Source organism: Anabrus simplex, chromosome 8, assembly GCF_040414725.1.
Source record: "Anabrus simplex isolate iqAnaSimp1 chromosome 8, ASM4041472v1, whole genome shotgun sequence".
In the NCBI taxonomy this organism is placed as follows: domain Eukaryota; kingdom Metazoa; phylum Arthropoda; class Insecta; order Orthoptera; family Tettigoniidae; genus Anabrus; species Anabrus simplex.
The window spans coordinates 123,313,295-123,331,594 of record NC_090272.1 but is presented as its reverse complement, the minus strand read 5'-3'; the positions used below and the strand labels follow the sequence as shown (position 1 = coordinate 123,331,594).

At 37.4% G+C, this 18,300-nt stretch overlaps 1 protein-coding gene across 3 annotated transcripts in view; it reads right to left on the bottom strand.

Moving 5' to 3' along the window:
- Positions 1 to 18,300, bottom strand: part of alpha-Cat (catenin alpha) — a 204,695-nt gene that overhangs the window by 77,825 nt on the left and 108,570 nt on the right. For all 3 annotated transcript variants that reach the window (XM_068228829.1, XM_067152964.2, XM_068228830.1), the window contains exons 8-9: positions 16,368 to 16,485; positions 3,112 to 3,361 (exon numbers count right to left, since the gene is read on the bottom strand). In XM_068228829.1, the coding sequence (XP_068084930.1) occupies positions 3,112 to 3,361; positions 16,368 to 16,485 (368 nt within the window). The remainder of the gene's footprint in view (positions 1 to 3,111; positions 3,362 to 16,367; positions 16,486 to 18,300) is intronic.

The following is an 18,300-nucleotide window of genomic DNA, read 5'->3' as shown; positions in this document are numbered from 1 at the left end:
ATTTCTCCCTTTTTAAGTTGTTTCTCTTCTCTCAAGCACAATGTTTTTCTCAACTGCACCCTGACACAAATATAGCATTTGAAATACATTACTTCTAGCATGTTTACAGTTTCTTTCTCAATACAATTCTATATCAAACTTTCCCAAACTCTAGCTCCTGAAACACTGTTACCGGTATACCCCTTTTGTAAATCAATAAATGTCTTAATCATATCCTTTTTAGTTCCCTTTTTCCTACCTTCTGCGATCTAATTCCATTGCCATACGCTCTTGAAGAATCTGTAAGTCCAAAAGGATCAGTTGCCTTTATTATTTCTACTGTTATTTTATTTATACCCACACTTGTCTCTATTTTCAACTATTTAACTGCCAGTTCTGCCTCTGCCAGAGCCATGTTTATTTCAGTTTCTCTAGCTGGTTACATACCTTCATTTGTTTTATTACTGCATTCTTCAACATTTAACAAGTCATGAAAATATCCCTCCACTTTGCCTTTTATCTCAGCAAATACATATACAGTTTAGACTAGTTTTTGTTTTTTGTTTTACTACTTGCTTTACGTCGCACCGACAAAGATAGGTTTTATGGCGACGATGGTATAGGAGAGGCCTAGGAGTGGGGAGGAAGCGACCGTGGCCTTAAGTAAGGTACATCCCCAGCATTTGCCTAGTGTGAAAATGGGAAACCACAGAAAACCATCTTCAGGGGTGCCAACACTGGGGTTCGAACCCACTATCTCCCAGATGCAAGCTGATAACTATGACACCCAAGCTGCGCAGCCAACTGCTCGGTAAAGAGAAAACTAATGTCGAAGACAAAGCAAGAATGTTCAAGAGTAATGAATGAATTTTTACATATGTTCTGTTGGCAGTGCAGAAATAGATACCACTGTGTAGTAATACAGGGAAGCAAAATGAAGACGACAACATTTATGGAAAGAATGGAAAACAGAGATTGCAGGAAGTAAGGGGTTGTACATGGAAGCAAAAATAGTTCGTAAAAATGTGGTTTCTGAATAAAAACAGAGAGAAGCCAGAAAGTGTTCAGCCAGAAAATACGATGTTATAATTTTTATGTGGACTTGATAAAAAATATAATCAATTCATTTTTAATTGCCTAGAAATGCATAAATGAATCAATTACAGTGTATGCATGTTGTTATTCCATAGACAACATGTGCTCAGGAAGAGATAATATACTGTCCTGTGTTAAAATCAGTTACAGTGAAACTTCGTTAAGACGTTTCGGCAGAGGACAAGGAAAAGAACGTGTTAAGCGAGAAAATGTACTAATGAATATACGAATAAAAACTATTCAACAGGGATATGGAAATACTAGATATACCGGGCGAGTTGGCCGTGCGGCTAGGAGTGCGCAGCTGTGAGCTTGCATCTGGGAGATAGTGTGTTCGAATGCTACTGTCGGGAGCCCTGAAGATGGCTTTCCATGATTTCCCATTTTCACATCAGGCAAATGCTGGGGCTGTACCTTAATTAAGGTCACGGCCGCTTCCTTCACACTTCTAGGCCTTTCCTATCCCATCGTCACCATAAGACTTATCTGTGCTGGTGTGACATAAAACAAACTGTAAAAAAAAAACCTCTAGGTAGGAGTTTTTCCGGCATGAAAGCATTTTACATTGTGTATCCGCGAGTACAGTGTAAACCATAGGCCTATCTACCATTTCCAAAGACGAGAGGAAAGTATCGAAAGGTGTGAAAAACATGAGAGAACATATATGAAAACATGTGCACAGGGGCCAACAAAAATATCAAAGTATTACTGAAGATCACTCTCTTTCTAAAACAAATGTTAGTAGGAGCCTTTTATTTCGGAGCACTGGGTTATTAAACATTATTTTCTGGTCACACTCTTAGACAATGAATTGGAGGTTACATTCGACCATGTGCAACTGCGAGAAATGACTTTGGCCGCCATTTTGAATCAAATAAAACTTCGACCAACTTGAGTGATCAAGGCAAAATTCGAAGGTGCCAGTTTCAACATCCGCGACCTCTGCACGTTTATGCCAGTCCACTTTCCGACACATTTTAATTATGTCTTCATTATTAAGGAATTTTACACATTCATAACTAGGCTATCACAAGAAAATTTGCATCATGCTAGTCAATTTCACACGATTATGTTCCTAATCCGGATATAGGCTACTGTACCGCACGACAAATAATAGCTACACTTCACTGTACCACTCAGCACAAAATATATTTCTATACCGTCTGAATGGAATGCGAAATACAAGCACAAACAGGCTCACTCTGCTTTTCAACAATCTGGCTGCTAACCGGCAAGCAAAACTGAACATTCCTGAGGCTAATGGCTTGCTCCCCAAAGGTACGACTTATCCTGCAAAGTTCAGGAAGGCCTTTCCCTGTAATCACGCAACTGTGGTGACGTCTTTTAACCGAGTTAGAAATCATATTTCTTTCAGAAGGGATGTCTAATACAGTAACATTTTCAGGTCCAGGAAAAATGTGGTTGTACTAAGTGGTAATAGCGAAAATTCGTGACGTGATTAGCAATGTATTTTTTATACAGATTTAATACAAGGAGACTCAGGACTTCGAATTTATGACATTCTAAATGGGAAAAACATGTTAGTGAGGAATGCACTAACGAGGTTTCACTGTATTGCGTTGAAACTTCTCCAATGGGCTAAATATTGCCATATTGGTGTAATGTCCTAATTATTAACTTACAGTATACAAGGTTTCAAATGGACTGACATTAAATTTTGTCTGAAATATGTAGTGTTTTTTTTTTTTTTTTTTTCTTTTCTTTTTCTGGTGAGTGTACATCACTTGATGCCAATGTTGCTTCAAAACCAGGTATTTTCTTTTAATTATTACAAGAAGCACAGTAAAAAATAGCATAGAACGAGCATAACATGCCAATAACCCTCTGTTCCTATCTCTAGAATTAACTCCAGAGACAGCTGTAATAGTAGTTTTTGAGAAGAGACAAAACAAAAACCCTAAAATTAAAGATAAATGATTCATATCTACGCTCAAATAGTGGACTTCTTAGTCACACAATTACTTCACACTTAATATTTCTAAATTATTTTATCTTAATTAGTAATAGAAAGCTTACCTGAAACAGCAAGGAAATCATCAATAGTAGTGATGTCATCCACAGCCTCAGTCAGGATGCGCACCTGGTTTTCCCATGCATCTCGGAATACATCCATGTTCTCTTGAGCAACTTTGGAGCGAGGACGTGCAGCAAGGATACGGGCAGCATTAATTACCTGCGGGCAAAGATTTTCTATCTGGGCAGCAGCGTACCGCACCATCTTCACTCCATCTTCATTGCCAGACATGCTGCATGCCAAGTTGGCAACCTATAAACAGAATACATACATTAGAACTAACCACTAGCAAATCTTGTCACCTTTGATTTTATAAACTAAAGAACTGCTTTATTAAATACATAATAAAATGGCTTACATGATTATTTTGGAGCTTGGAAACCTGCTGATGCAATTCTGCCATAAAAAAATAAAATTCTCAACACCAGGAAACTTTAAAAGTTATTTTGTGGTCTGTGAGTAATATATATACATTTTAAGCAAATGCACACCAGTAACTTTTTAAATATTAAACATCACATTTTCAAAAATCATGGGCATTAAGTTTCAATAATCTTAATGTAGTCTATCGAGCAAATAAACAGCATTCATCAAAATATGATCTTTTCTGATCAACGCAGTAATTTACAGAAATCCATCTCTTCTGGTAGGGTCACAAGCAGCACATTAGTACCCATTTCTTGTTCGCCTAAAAGTTGAGTTAGTTAACTTCATGCAAAATAAAGAGATTACTATCTTTCACTTAGCCCCAGCACTCTTTTTCTACAAAGGAAACTTTGTTCAACATTCGGCAAGCTATTCAATATTATAGTCAACTAGGCCTACTCAGTTACATAAAGTTGTTTAATGGTCCAGTGCTGCTCCAGAGCATTCGTTATAAATAGGTCAGATAACTCGCCTTGAACCTGTGAATTGCGTGACCTTGCGTGGTGGGGAGGCTTGAGTGTCCCAATGAAGCAGGTAGCCGAGTCGTACGTGCAACCATATTGGATGAGTATCTGTCGAGAGACCAGACTAACGAATGGTTCAATGAAGGTGGGTTAGCAGCCTTTCAGAAACTGCAAGGGCAGTAGGCTGGATGATTGACTGATATGGTCTTGTAATAATACTTAACATGGCTTAGCTATGTTGATACTACTACACGACTGAAAGCAACAAGAAACTACAGCCGTAACTAATTCCCGAGGACATGCAGCTCTCTTTGTATGAATGATGTCCTGATGATGCTTCCACCCGGGTAAAATGTTCCGGAGGTAAAATAGTCCCTCATTCGTATCTCCAGGTGGGGACTACACAAGAGGGAGCAATCATCAGGAAGATGGATACTGACATTCTGCGAGTCGGAGCGTGGAATGTTAGAAGTTTGAATCGCTGTGGTAGGTTAGAAAATCTGAAAAGGTAGATGGATAGACTAAAGTTGGATGTAGTTGGTATAAGTGAAGAACGCTGGCAGGAAGAGCAGGATTTCTGGTCAGGCAACTACAGAATTATCAACACAAAACCAAATAGAAGAAATGCAGGAGTTAGTTTAATAATGAATAAGAAAATAGGGCAGCGTGTAAGCTAGCACAACCAGCATAGTGATTATTGTTGTTAAGATAGACACAAAGCCAAAGCCCACCACAATAGTGCAGGTCTAGATGCCTACTAGTTCAGCGGATGATGAAGAAATCGAAAGAATATATGAAGAGATAGAAGGTTTAATGCAATATGTAAAAGGTGACGAAAATCTAATTGTGATGGGGACCGGAATGCAGTGGCAGGCCAAAGAAGAGAAGGTAACATAGTAGGAGAATTCAGACTGGGACAAAGAAATGAAAGAGGAAGCCGGCTGGTTGAATTCTGCACCGATCATAATTCAGTCCTTGCTAACACTTAGTTCAAACACAACAAACAACAGCTGTATACATGGAAAAGACCTGGAGACACTGGAAGGTATCAAATAAGACTTCTTTATGATTAGGAAGAGATTCAGAAATCAGAGCTGCTGGATTGCAAGACTTTCCCAGGAGCAGACGTGAACTCTGACCACAACCTGTTGGTCATGAAATGCCTTCTGAAGTTGAAGAAATTGAAGAAAGGAAGGTATGTAAGGAGATGGGATCTAGATAAGTTGAAAAAAAGAGTGACAGGGATTGTTTCAAGGAACATGTAACACAAGAACTAATGAAGAGCCTGAAGGAAATACAGTACACGAAAAATGGACAGTCATGAAGAATGAGATCAGTAAGGCTGCTGAAGAAAAGTTAGGAAGAAAGGAAAGATCAACTAAGAAACACTGGATAACTCAAGAGACACTAGACCTGTTTGATGAACGACAAACGTACAAGAATGCAAAAAATGAGGAGGGCAGAAAAGAATACGGGCGAATAAAGAATGAAGTAGATAGAAAGTGCAGGACAGCTAAGGAAGGAAGGCTGAAAGAGAAGTGCAAGGACGTTGAAGGTTGTATGGTCCTAGGAAAGGTAAGATGCTGCATACAGTAAAATCAAGAAAACCTTTGGAGAAAGGAAAACTAGGTGTATGAATATTAAAAGCTCAGTTGGAAAACCACTTCTAGGGAAAGAAGACAAAGCAGAAAGATGCCAGGAACATATCCAAGAGCTGTATCAACGTAAAGAAGTAGATAATATGGTTCTAGAGCAAGAAAAGGCTGTTGATGCTGATGAAATGGGAGACCCAATTTTGAGGTCAGAATTCGACAAAGCTTTGAGAGATCTAAGTAGGAACAAGGCACCAGGAATTGATGACATACCCTCAGAATTGCTGACTGCCTTAGGAGAAACAAGCATGGAAAAGTTATTCCATTTAGTCTGTAAGATGTATGATACAGGAGAAGTGCCATCCGATTTTCAACAGAATGTTGTTATACCTATTCCCAAGAAAGCTGGTGCTGACAAGTGTGAAAACTACCGCAACATTAGTTTAGTATCTCACGCCCGCAAAATTTTAACACATATTGTTTACAGAAGAATGGAAAGACAAGTTGAAACTGAGTTGGAAGAAGATCAAGTTGGCTTCAGGAGAAATGTGGGAACACGTGAAGCAATCCTAACTTTACGTTTGATCTTAGAGGACTAAATTAAGAAAGAAAAGCCTATGTACATGGCGTTCATAGATCCAGGAAAGGCATTCAATAATGCTGATTTGATCAAGCTGTTTGAGATTCTGAAGATGATTGGGATCAGATACTGAGAAAGGAGAATTATCTATAATCTAAACAAAAATCAGTCTGCAGCGATAAGAATCGAGGGCTTTGAGAAAGAGACAGCAATCCAGAAAGGAGTGAGGCAAGGCTGCAGTTTGTACCCCCTTCCTTTCAATGTTTACACAGAACAGGGGACAAAGGAAATCAAAGAGGAATTTGGAAAGGGAATCAAAGTCCAAGGAGAAAAAATCAAAACCCTGAAATTTGCCGATGATATTATTTTATCTGAGTCTGCAAAAGATCTGGAGAAATTGCTGAATGGTATGGATACAGTCTTGGAGAAGAAATATAAGATGAAAATAAATAAGTACAAAACAAAAGGAATATAGTGCTATCGTACAAAGCCAGATAATCCAGGAAATATTAGATTAGGAAATGAAGTTTTAAAGGAAGTAGATGAGTATTGTTACTTGGGTAGTAAAATGACTAATGACAGTAGAAGTAAGGAGGACATAAAATGCAGACTAGCACAAGCAAGGAAGGCCTTTCTTAAGAAAATAAATTTGTTCACCTTGAACATTGATAGAGGAATTAGAAAGATGTTTTTGAAGACTTTCGTCTGGAGCGTAACATTGTATGGAAGTGAAACATGGACGATAACTAGCTCAGAAAGAAAGAGAATAGAAGCTCTTGAAATGTGGTGTTACAGAAGAATGCTGAAAGTGAGATGGGTAGATAGAATAATTTTGAATGAAGAGATACTTAAGTGAATTGCTGAAAGGAGATCGATTTGGTTAAATTTAACCAGAAGAAGAGAGAGAATGATAGGACACATCTTAATTCACCAGGACTTGTACAGTTGATTTCTGATGATGATGCTTGTTGTTTAAAGGGGCCTAACATCTAGGTTATCAGCCCCTAATGGTACAAAATGAGATGAAATGCAATGACAATTTAAAAGTACAAAATTCATCCACTGACCAGAATTCGAAATGTGATGATGAATGAATGGATGAATATGAATTTAAAACAATCAGTGGATACGACCCGCAAAGCCTCACCTTTCCAGAAACTAAATTACTGACCAAAGACTGCTTCCACATCACAATCCTGAATCGATGATGCTTGTTGTCTAAAGGGGTTCAATATCTAGGTCAATGGTTCCTCATAATAGTACTGATCACTAGTAAAGTAGAACCATAGTATTTTTCAAGTTGCGGTACTAATCAAAAGTAGCGTAAACTCACGGTGTTCCAAATATTATGGTACTACTCGCAAGTATTGTACAGGTAACGCAGACCTATAGTGTTTCGCACATAATGGCGCCACTCCTACGCAACGCAAACCCATGGTGCACCTCATATAGGTGTACTAATCACAGGGACTCGTACCATCCTGTAGTGTTCCACACATAGTGGGTACAAATCACAGGCAACGCAGACCAACAGTGTCGCTCATAGTGGTACTAATCACAGGCAACGCCCAGGCCTGTGGTGTTTCTCACATAATGGTACAAATCACAGGCAATGTAAGCCCATGATGTTCTGCACATAGTGGTACAAATCACAGGTACTGGAAACCCACAGTGAACTGCTCTCTCCTGCTACTAATCACAAACCTATTGTGTACCTAAAGTAAACTTGTGTCCTCATCCTGAGGTGAGCTGCATGCACCATTTCAACCACACACCAGCCCTCCTGCCATTCTTAAATTTCTGGTAGTACTGGGAATCTAACCCAGGCCTCCGAGGACGGCAGCTAATAGTGCTAACCGTTACGCTATGAAGGCAGACATTGTGTACCTAACATAGCGGTACTACTTGCAAATAAAGGCGACCTTTGGCTTTCCCCGTGTGATGGTACTAATCACAAGTAGTTTCATGGTTCTAATTCAATCGTCCCTTGGTTGCCCCTTTCAGTCGCCTCTAACGATAAGCAGCAGATACTGTGGGTGTATTCTTCGTATGCATCTCCCGTCCACAGCAGGTCAGTCAGTTTTTGAGGGAAGTGTAGGTGGTAAGAAGGGTAGGGGTAGACCAAGATTCACATATGACAAGCAGATTAGAGCAGATGTAGGATATAGTAGTTACGTAGAAATTAACAGGTTAGCACAGGATACAGGGTGGCATGGAGAGTTGTATCAAACCAGTCAATGGACTGATGACTCAAACAACTAGTCTTGATTTGCCCGTCATAATCATACTGTTTTGCCTGCCACAAATGGTACAATGACACAGTATGCACTAGACATGTGACTTGGTAGGTGTGCTATTTACCAACTGATGAGCCCAACTTATCACACTGGGGTGAAACACTGGCAACTAGGAATGAGTTAACTGGAAAATTTACAATGTCCAATAACGGACCATTTATATTGGCATTGCCCTTTTCAATGGTTTTATGAACATTTAATTTAATACGAAGTGTGTTATAGTATGCTGCAGTTCGTAGTCAGAATTCATCCATTCTGACGCAACTCCTGCCGCCTGTTTGGTAAAAATCTATCCATGTATTCACTTTTTTATCCTGTAGTTTTTAATGTAAAGCTTGGTATTGTGTCGTAGAGGGCAATGATAATTTTTATCGCAGTTCTTCTATACAGAACGACTGTCTTCTGAGCTCATAGGTTAGTCTTGAATGAGCGGTTTTTGCCAGGCAGAGAACTTTTTAAAGATACATGGTGTTCACTCTTTCTAGTGTAGCTAGGTTATCCTGCAAAAGGCGTATGTAATGATGGGGCCTGTTTGTATGTAGACTTTTTTCTCTTAGCAGCATGTAAGTTATCAGGAACGCTCTGCCATCTGTTGAATATATTTGGAAGCTGGGAAAGATTAGAGAATCAAAGAGTATCTACCAGGGAATAGTATTCTTCTGTGATCAGAGGAAGCATAGAGAAAACAGAGCCTAAAAAATGGCTTGACAGTTAGTATTCAAACATGGCTGTACGCAATGACATTTGTAAGGATGAAAATCACACATATCAACACATATCAGAATATTAATGATGATGATGATTATGATGATGATTATGATTATGGCATGTTCACTGTCATGTTGGTGGCATCTTAGCAAACCTGCTAAGTATAGAATGTACTGCGTGTTAGGGTAAGCCCTCATCTGCAAATATTGAAGTGATCATTTAAGGATTTGATTTTATGATTACTGAAAGTCAGCTGAACTTAAATACCTATCATTATCTCACGATTCACTGGCAGGTAATTCCAGAGAGAATAAAACAAAAATTAAGCATATCGGACTAGTAGAACAGACAGCAGGATTTGTCAAAGCTGATTTTAGTAAACTCTTTTAATATATAGATTACTATGTTTCAATCCTTCTTTGGATCATTCAGCTAATATCATCATCAAGAATACAAGTTAAAATTAACTGAGTAAAAAGACATTTAAAATAAATATATATGACACACTGTCAGATTAAAAGCATCTTATAAAATCTTGCTGTTTTGTGTCTAAAGTGATAAAATTCTGACTCTCAATGGTGTTCTCTAAAAAGATAGTAAATTCAACGATGAAGAGTAAAACAGAGCCTAGAATGTTTTCTTAGTAAGGTGAACGTAACCGCCATACAGAATATTGCTTGGTAGGTCTTTAATATGTAACATTAGTGTGAAAAACTAATACCCAATACATTTTCTGAAAATATTTTATTCTCTTCCTGACATTTGACAGACGTCAACAACACGAGAGTGAACATGCTATCATCATCATCATGTCCCACTAACTACAGTTCTTGGAGACAGGATGGTGGTGGAATTTCACCCCACAGAAGTTCTTTTATGAACTAGCAAATCTACTGAGTTGAAGCTAACATATCTGAGTACCCTCAAATAAAACTAAACCAGGATCAAACCCACCAAATTGGGCTCAGAAAGCCAGTGTCCAACTGTCTGAGCCACTCAGCCCGGTGGATGCAGAAGAACTGTGAATGATAATGAGGGAATGTATCCTCAGTGTTTCTTATCTATTGTATGGGAAGACAGCAGTGTATGATGATGTCCAGATGGTCCTTGTTCTTTAATTTTTTATGTTTGTTCTCCACAGTGTGTTGAATGTGTAAATGGAAAAAAAGCCCCTCCTTCTTCTATTGTTTCCTCTTCCCACAGTGATCTTTCACTGTGTTCATGCACTTTTATTCATGTCCATCAATGCACTAGACACTATTATAACTACTGAATGTCAGAAACATGTTCATACATGTCCAGCTACAGAGTCCGGAATCTTGTTCTCGGCCAGACTGGAGATTTTAAATACATGTGGTTAATTTTCCTTACTCATGGACTAGATGTCTGTATTGGTCTTAAAATCTTAAAACACCTTTCTTAATCCGCATACAACACATCACCCAGTAGCAGCTGGATCTAACAGGTGGAGGGGCACGTTACCCTTCGGATAAGTAACTATTACAAGTACTGACACTGTGAAGGATGGCACAAAGTTTTGGTACTAGACTCAGCATGCAGCTAGGGGGTAATGTTTCCATCTGATACGTAGTTCACTTCCTCTGGTGGGTTTCTCACTGACCGGTCAACTGGACCCGTACCCTTTTCTGTTGACTCTTTGTTGGGTAATTTTGGTTAACACCTACATAGAACCTACTATTTCTTAACACGCAGAGAAAGGGAGATTTAGTCATTGGTGATGCCAGCTCGCTACAAATGGAAATACACAAAGGCTTATTGCACTGAACCGTACATCTATTTCAAATGCAAGTGTTGAAAGTCAGTTGTCTGCGGTGTGAAAAGTGTGCTGTGCTGGCTAATAAAGTTAATTAATATTCTATTATGTAACACTTAGTGTAGTGTAGTTAAAATTAAATGTGTTGTGTGAACTGTGCGGATGTACAGTATCCCGTACATAGACAAGAAAGATGTTCCACCTATCAATACTTTATTTATTTTTATTTTACTTATAGGTGGAACATCTTTCTTGTCTATATATGTGCATCCAATCAATACGGAAATGAAACTTATAAATAATGTACAGTATCCCTACGAAGAGTCTGCATAAGGGATTGTCACAGATGTACTCATAGGTACGATTAACCAGCTATGTACATAAAATGTTTAGTTCTTCTAAAACAATGAATTCTGTAATAATATTCTAAGTAGACCTTTTTCACAACTGTCCCCAATTGAAAAAAAAGAGATAAAGGCACTTGGTCGACCAATACCATATTTACAGCTAAAATAAGTGGGACAACATAAAGGGCACAAATATCAGTGCAGATTACAGCGAGGGATGTATACAGAACACGAATTGTTGTGTGGCTTTATTCAAGGAAAGCATTTTTCTCTTTTCCATACATGTTATAATGACATGACATGGACAAAAACCAGAGGAACAGATCTCAAAAACTTAAAAGAAAAATTTAAAAGCATGAATGTTTCTCCCAACATATTAATTCATGCATGGAACTAGCTGTGTTAGGAAAAGGTAATACAGGGACTCAACTGGATTCTGCATATCACCAATCCAATAACAAGGATAACAATCAGGTTAGGAAAAATAGGCACATACCTGCCAACTTTTAGAAATCAAAAATAGGAAGGTTTTTTAAATTCTTGGGTTTTACCACGTATAATGCGCCACGGTCTCGATGAAAAAATGCCCACAGTTACAACGTCTAATAGACCACTAAATTTAAAATCTAAAATTTTAAAACTAAGAAAACATAAAAATGGTTATAAGAAAATGTAACAAACACGGAACAAAATGTATAATAGTTTCCTTTATTAGACTGCAACATGAATGGAATTTCAATTTTATAGATATCTCTCAACATTTGCAGATAACGTTTGTTTATGTTTTTTGGCCATAGCATAAAGAGAAAAGACCAGAAACTGTCACCGACACAGACCTCTGAAATACATTCAACTTATTCAAATTATGAACTAAGAATAAACACAAATGCACAGAAATACGCAAAACTACCAAATAGAAAACAGATCAATATGTCTCGTACATTATTAACGTACGACTTCAACAGGCGGAAAAGCACAGAACCACAAGAAAAATCACGTGACCAACTCCAACGAAACTACGCACAAAAACGATGTTAACAGCCTGTCTTGCTTGTAGGACGATTGCCGTCCTGAATTCCCAGCTTTACAACATACACAATGCTGCAGTGAGTGGTAAACACAATACACTTGCAAAAAAACACTTGAAAATGAAGTTGCAAAAATTACACAAGCACACAATAATTTATCCTAGGGGAAAAGCACTGACCGTACCGGGGTTATGTTGGTCAAAAATAGGAAGAACTAAAGATAAATCAGAAAATCGGAAGACGAGTTAAAAAACAGAAAGTTTCCGGGTAAATCGGAAGGTTTGGCAGGTATGCAGGCACATATTATGCAGAATTATTCAGTCCATAAAATTCTGTGTATTTGAAATGGCAATGAGTAGCCACGAAAAGATAAAATTCCCTAAATCCTGGAATTTTTAATGGTCTCAATTTTACAGGGTCTCATTAATTTTACAGCCAAAACAGACGTTGTTATGAAGGAGCACCTGTCCAGAGTTTCTCCACTGTAGGTTGAAAGTGTGCATGGAACAAAAAGTGAAATTTGGAATTCTAATGTGATGCAACAGAAGCAGACAAAACAATGGAGGTTTCAAACAAATGCCCATTGGCACTTGTTTTCCGATTGTGACTTGGTCACATTCATGAAAGGTTTTGGGACTTCATGAATCCAACCAACAGGACAGGAGATAGGTTTAGTCAATGTCTGTTAGAGCTAATGAATCCCACTTTAAGTGACACACCATATAAACTGAACGGAAGGACAGGGGTGTGCACGCATAACTGAAAGTGCACTATCCTAATGAGCATTTCTTTCAATGCTATGGACACCAATTAAATATGACAATGTGGAAGGCTTTTTCATACAATCCCCTACATCAATTTTTTTGTAACCTGTCTACAATCTCAACATTTTTTTCCAACTTGTGTCACAGAAGTGACCTCTTGGAAGACCAGACTCCTTCGGACAATTATGATTCGCTGGAACTACAACATTCGTACGGTAAATATATAAACAACAACAGAGAGGAACTGATAATGTGTGCTTATTTAGAACAGAAGATGAAGTTAAAACATCTACTATTAATGTAAATTAAGCCAATGGACTGCACTGTGCTATTGAGGATACAATATTCATGTTATGGTTGTCCATTTTTCATAAATTAATGCTGCATGTTGACATACTGTCTAATCAGTTACAAAACACGGAATAGAATCAGTCCAAGTAAAAAAAAAAAAAAAAAAAAAGCTATTTCTGACTTTGCAAAGTGTATAACACAACAACCTGAAAAAATAGACACAACTGCATGTGATCTCACAGACTACAATTCAATCAATCAAGCTCCCCTTCCTATAAACAAATTTTTGTCCCAATTTGTCCTCTTGAATTCCAACTTTATCTTCATATTGTGATCTTTCTTTCTTTCTTTCTTTCCAAAAAAAGATGTGTAAATGATACAAGGACCACAGCAGCAAAAGAAGTCTGTGATGTAATGAACTAGATACATAATAGCATTTACTGGGTATACTGAAGCTGTAATGCTATTGTACTCCAATTCATTTGACAAATTCTCTACCAACTTTCCAGAAAGTGTATTAAATTCTGATGTGTAACACTATGCAATGTTGCAGAATGAAAGGCTAAACACAGAACTAGAAGTGATTTATAAATGGAGAGATTTCAGGCAAGTCAAAGGAGCTCTACCACTTCTCACTTTTATTTTAGAAAATAATTTAAAATCAACATATTAGAAACTCTGAAGTTTCTCAGGATAATTGTCAAAAATCCATTTCTCGACACTGGCTCATACAAAGAAATTTCTATGAATGACCGTACGACACTCTGCTCTGGCAATGATTTCTAATGTGAATGACCCTGTTTGCAATACACCTGACTTTCATGATAAAGTAAATTCTAAGTTTGTGGACTTATGGAATTTGATGTTTAATTAAGGGAATAACATTGCCATCAGTGAACAATGGACAGGCACTGCCATATTTTTCATTTGTATACGCAGGGTGAGGAGATTATACTTTATTCGTCCTCGTACAGGCAATAGACTCAATAGTAGGCCTATCAGTACGTACAGTTATTTGAATGAACTTAGGGATTGCTAGGCCATCCAACGGTAGTTTGTTCGATAATGTTTATAGCACTGTGAACGGATTTCAGAGAGACTTAAGTGTTAGTATGTTGAGCGCTCAGCCCGGAGGTTGGTTTGGATTTCAACAGCTCTGCTATCAGCCATCATAGGTGGCCCAGGCGTCACTGAAGAGAAGTACTAAGGAAATGTGGAGTGAGGTAGTTTCCCTTTGCTTTCTTCACTGGGCTATTACATCTCAGTCTGCCCAGCCCGCTGAAATTTCCGCACCAACCGACCCTATGAGTGACATTTTTACACATAACAAGGACTGGCTGTGTACAGAATGGCATTACTAGCGTCACTCATACCACAGTCACTTTCATGTTGTCAATGCCAAGGATGAGACTGAGACTGGACAATGAAAGTAGCCCACACCAGAGGACATAGTGCACTGTAAACACTAGTTCTCATCAGCAAAGGCGTTAAGTGATAGTAGGTAAACTTAAACAGTTCAAGATACAGTACTTGAATGAGTAAGAATTGGGACACCAAGATTTCGCTCCACATTTTCTCTTTAAATGAAAAACAAGTCAATGAAGTAGGGGAGTAGAAGAAAACATTTAACAATGTATAATGGTTATCCAGGTATGCAAGTTTACCTGTGTAAATTTGAAGTCCAGAATAAACTTATTCAATCAAAGATATACAGAGTGCCCAGTACTTGGGTGAATGGTAAGCATACTGGCCTTTGGTTCAGAGAACCCTGGGTTCTGTTCCTACTTGGGCCCAGGATTTTATGAACACCGTATGGTCAATTCCTCTGTTTTGAGGACTGGGTGTTTGTGTTCGCCTTAATAAACTTCTCTTTACAGACACATAACACAACATGCTTACACTACACTATTGACCACCACAAATAAAACACTATAGTGAATACATTCCCCTTAAGACACAGGGTTGGCGTCCAGGAAGGGCATCCGGCCATAAAACTGGGCCAAATACACATCAAGTGCCCACCCCAATTAATTGGTATTAAACCTTCCCCCTCCCAGCGTCCATATATACGGACATCAGCGGTATGTGCAAGAAATCCCAGCGTCCGTTTTCATAAATAATTTTTTGAAAACATAATACACTTTCAAATATACGTATAACATACACAAAATTAATCGGGAAGAAATGTTCTACTCATATCAACCGCTTAAACAAACTTTAGTATAGTATCCAGTGCCGAAAGAAGCGCGAAATCTAGAAGGCATTGACCTTGTGCGCTAGCTATGTTGTTGGAGGGAAGTGAACGATGTTGTTTGTAGTTCTGCATTTCCATAGTTCTGAAATTTAGTGGTTTTGTTCATTTTTAAATGTTATTTTAAGTGATATGGATTGTTGGAGGCCAGCTTTTTTTTTTTTTTTTTTTTAATGTGAAAAAAAAAAAATCTGATTTGGTCAGTAGATTTTGGAAAATTATACAGTATATATTTTTTAGAATGATTATTTACTTTTTGTATTTAGTATCTTTTAGAGTAAGCATTTACAAATAAAACATAAAAAATTATTAAATTTGGATAATACATAAGTGAAATATGCATATTTTACTAAAATAGTACAATAAAACAAGAAAAAGGCCTGGGATTTCTTGCACACACCCTGCCAAAATGTCTGGGAGTGAAAGGGTTAAGAACAAGAAGGAAAAACAAAGATATGTCGAGTACTGTCATTTAATGGCACAAAACTTCATTAAGGGAACTGAAGGCTGCAGTTCCAGTATTCTGCCCAAATTATTCATTATAAAACTGTGTGCGAAGTATATTAAAATGTTACAAGTGGTCAGATGAAATTCAAAAGTAGACTGGTCATACTGATAAGTACCGAGTACAGAGGACATTCATTCTGCTTAGTGGCCACTACACTGGTATGTAGGTGACTTTCATAATGAAATGTATTCTTAATTTCATATTCATAATAAAAATATTCATAATTACCTCTACAAGCTTGTTTGCATGCTCTGTGAATACAAGGGCATATTCCTCCACTTCCTTTTCGTTGCCAGCCTTCGCTGCCTCTATTAGCACCAGAAGAGGAACATTGGTTTCCAAGAAACTGGAACAAAGAAACATAATTACAGTGACTGGACTTTTCTTTGGCACGAGGGGAACAATTCCCAAATCTTTCGTCACATGGCGACAAAAATATAAACTAGCGAGAAGCCTACAAGATGAGATAGTCGTCTCACTCATCAAATACTCCGTTTTGATTCTTCGTCACCATTTATATGGAGTTCATGCCATTTAACATGGTTAATTGTAACCTATCATTTTTTTAAACATTAATCTTTTTTATCTTCCCTCAAAATTGTTATTGTGTATTATTCTATGTCTTATGGAAAATCTAGGGTTTCCTGGATCAGACTAAATAAATAAATAAATAAATAAATAAATAAATAAATAAATAAATAAATAAATAAATAAATAAATAAATAAATAAATAAATAAATAAATAAATAAATAAATAAATAAATAAATAAATTGAAAAACGAATACAATATGAATGACTGTCAGATCTTTTGCAGTAGATGAAAATATTAACTGGGAGTAAAGTGAAGTTTGCCGCAATTGGCTATCTTGATATAACGAAGAAAAGAATACTTACATTAAAAGGGCTGAAAATAGGTATAAGTTGAAGGCTCAGCCAGAATATTGAAATGAATACGTGAAACACTTTCGTCCATGTAACGTACAATATTTTATTTCATACTATGCAGAAAAGGAATATTGGTTTAGGAGAAACTGGAACAAAGAAACATAACTACTAACTCCTAACATTTTGAAAGGGCATTTACATTGAAAAACTAATACAATATGAATGACCGTCAGATCTTTTGCAGTGGATGCAAATATTAACTGGGAGTGTTAGGCAAAGCTGGCCAATTGCGAATAGAATCGAGCTTCCAGAACTAAAACGTCCAGCTCCAAGGCTAAGTGATTAGCAGTATTCTCTCCAGAAATGTCCATCAGCCGGGTGGCAATAATGAGTAGTGGGGCAGGGAATACAACATAAAATATGAATATAATGTAAAATATGAATATGATAAAATTTCAATTTATTCCCCTCAAGGCAATAATAATAATAATAATAATAATAATAATAATGATAATAATAATAATAATAATAATAATAATAATAATAATAATAATAATAATAATAATAATAATAATCGTGTTCATCCTATGGCCTCTACTATGTGCAAGCATTCTAATTTGACGCCATCTAGCTGCTTGCTCGCCAATTTCAATGTTTCGTTTCTCTCCAGACTTGCTAGGTGGCAGAGTAAGCCGAATCACTCCTGGGCGTCTCCGACCGAGTATTAATGAATTTTGTCGGGTAAAATACCAAATGTATCAACAGATATCTTTCACATGCTGAAATCGTACAACATGGAGTGTCAAATGGACTTTTTTCCACCCTTCAAAAATCTGACTACCTCTGGTGGGTTTGAACCCACTAACTTGGAATTCGGAGCCTGACACTGTGATGTAGGGCCCGGATTCACATACACTAAAAACTCTAAAAATATGCACTACAAAGGTTGAAAATATGCACTAAAAATAAAACTAAATACACTTACCAAATGCATTATTTAATTTTAACTCAGTGTTAAATTGATAAACATGTTTCATTCCTTGCAAAAATGATGCGCGGCAGTCGGTTATCAACATTTTTTCAATGTTTTCAGGGGCCAATAACTTTTTCTTGTCAGTCAGAATTAATTGTACGCTGAAAATGATCGTTCTGCGTCGACGGCATAACTGGGCAATACTTGTACACTGGCACTCACGGATCGGAACATCTTTTCGCAAAGACTGCCTGATTTCACTTATGTAGTTGCTTATGGATTGAATCTTCTTCACCGAGCTC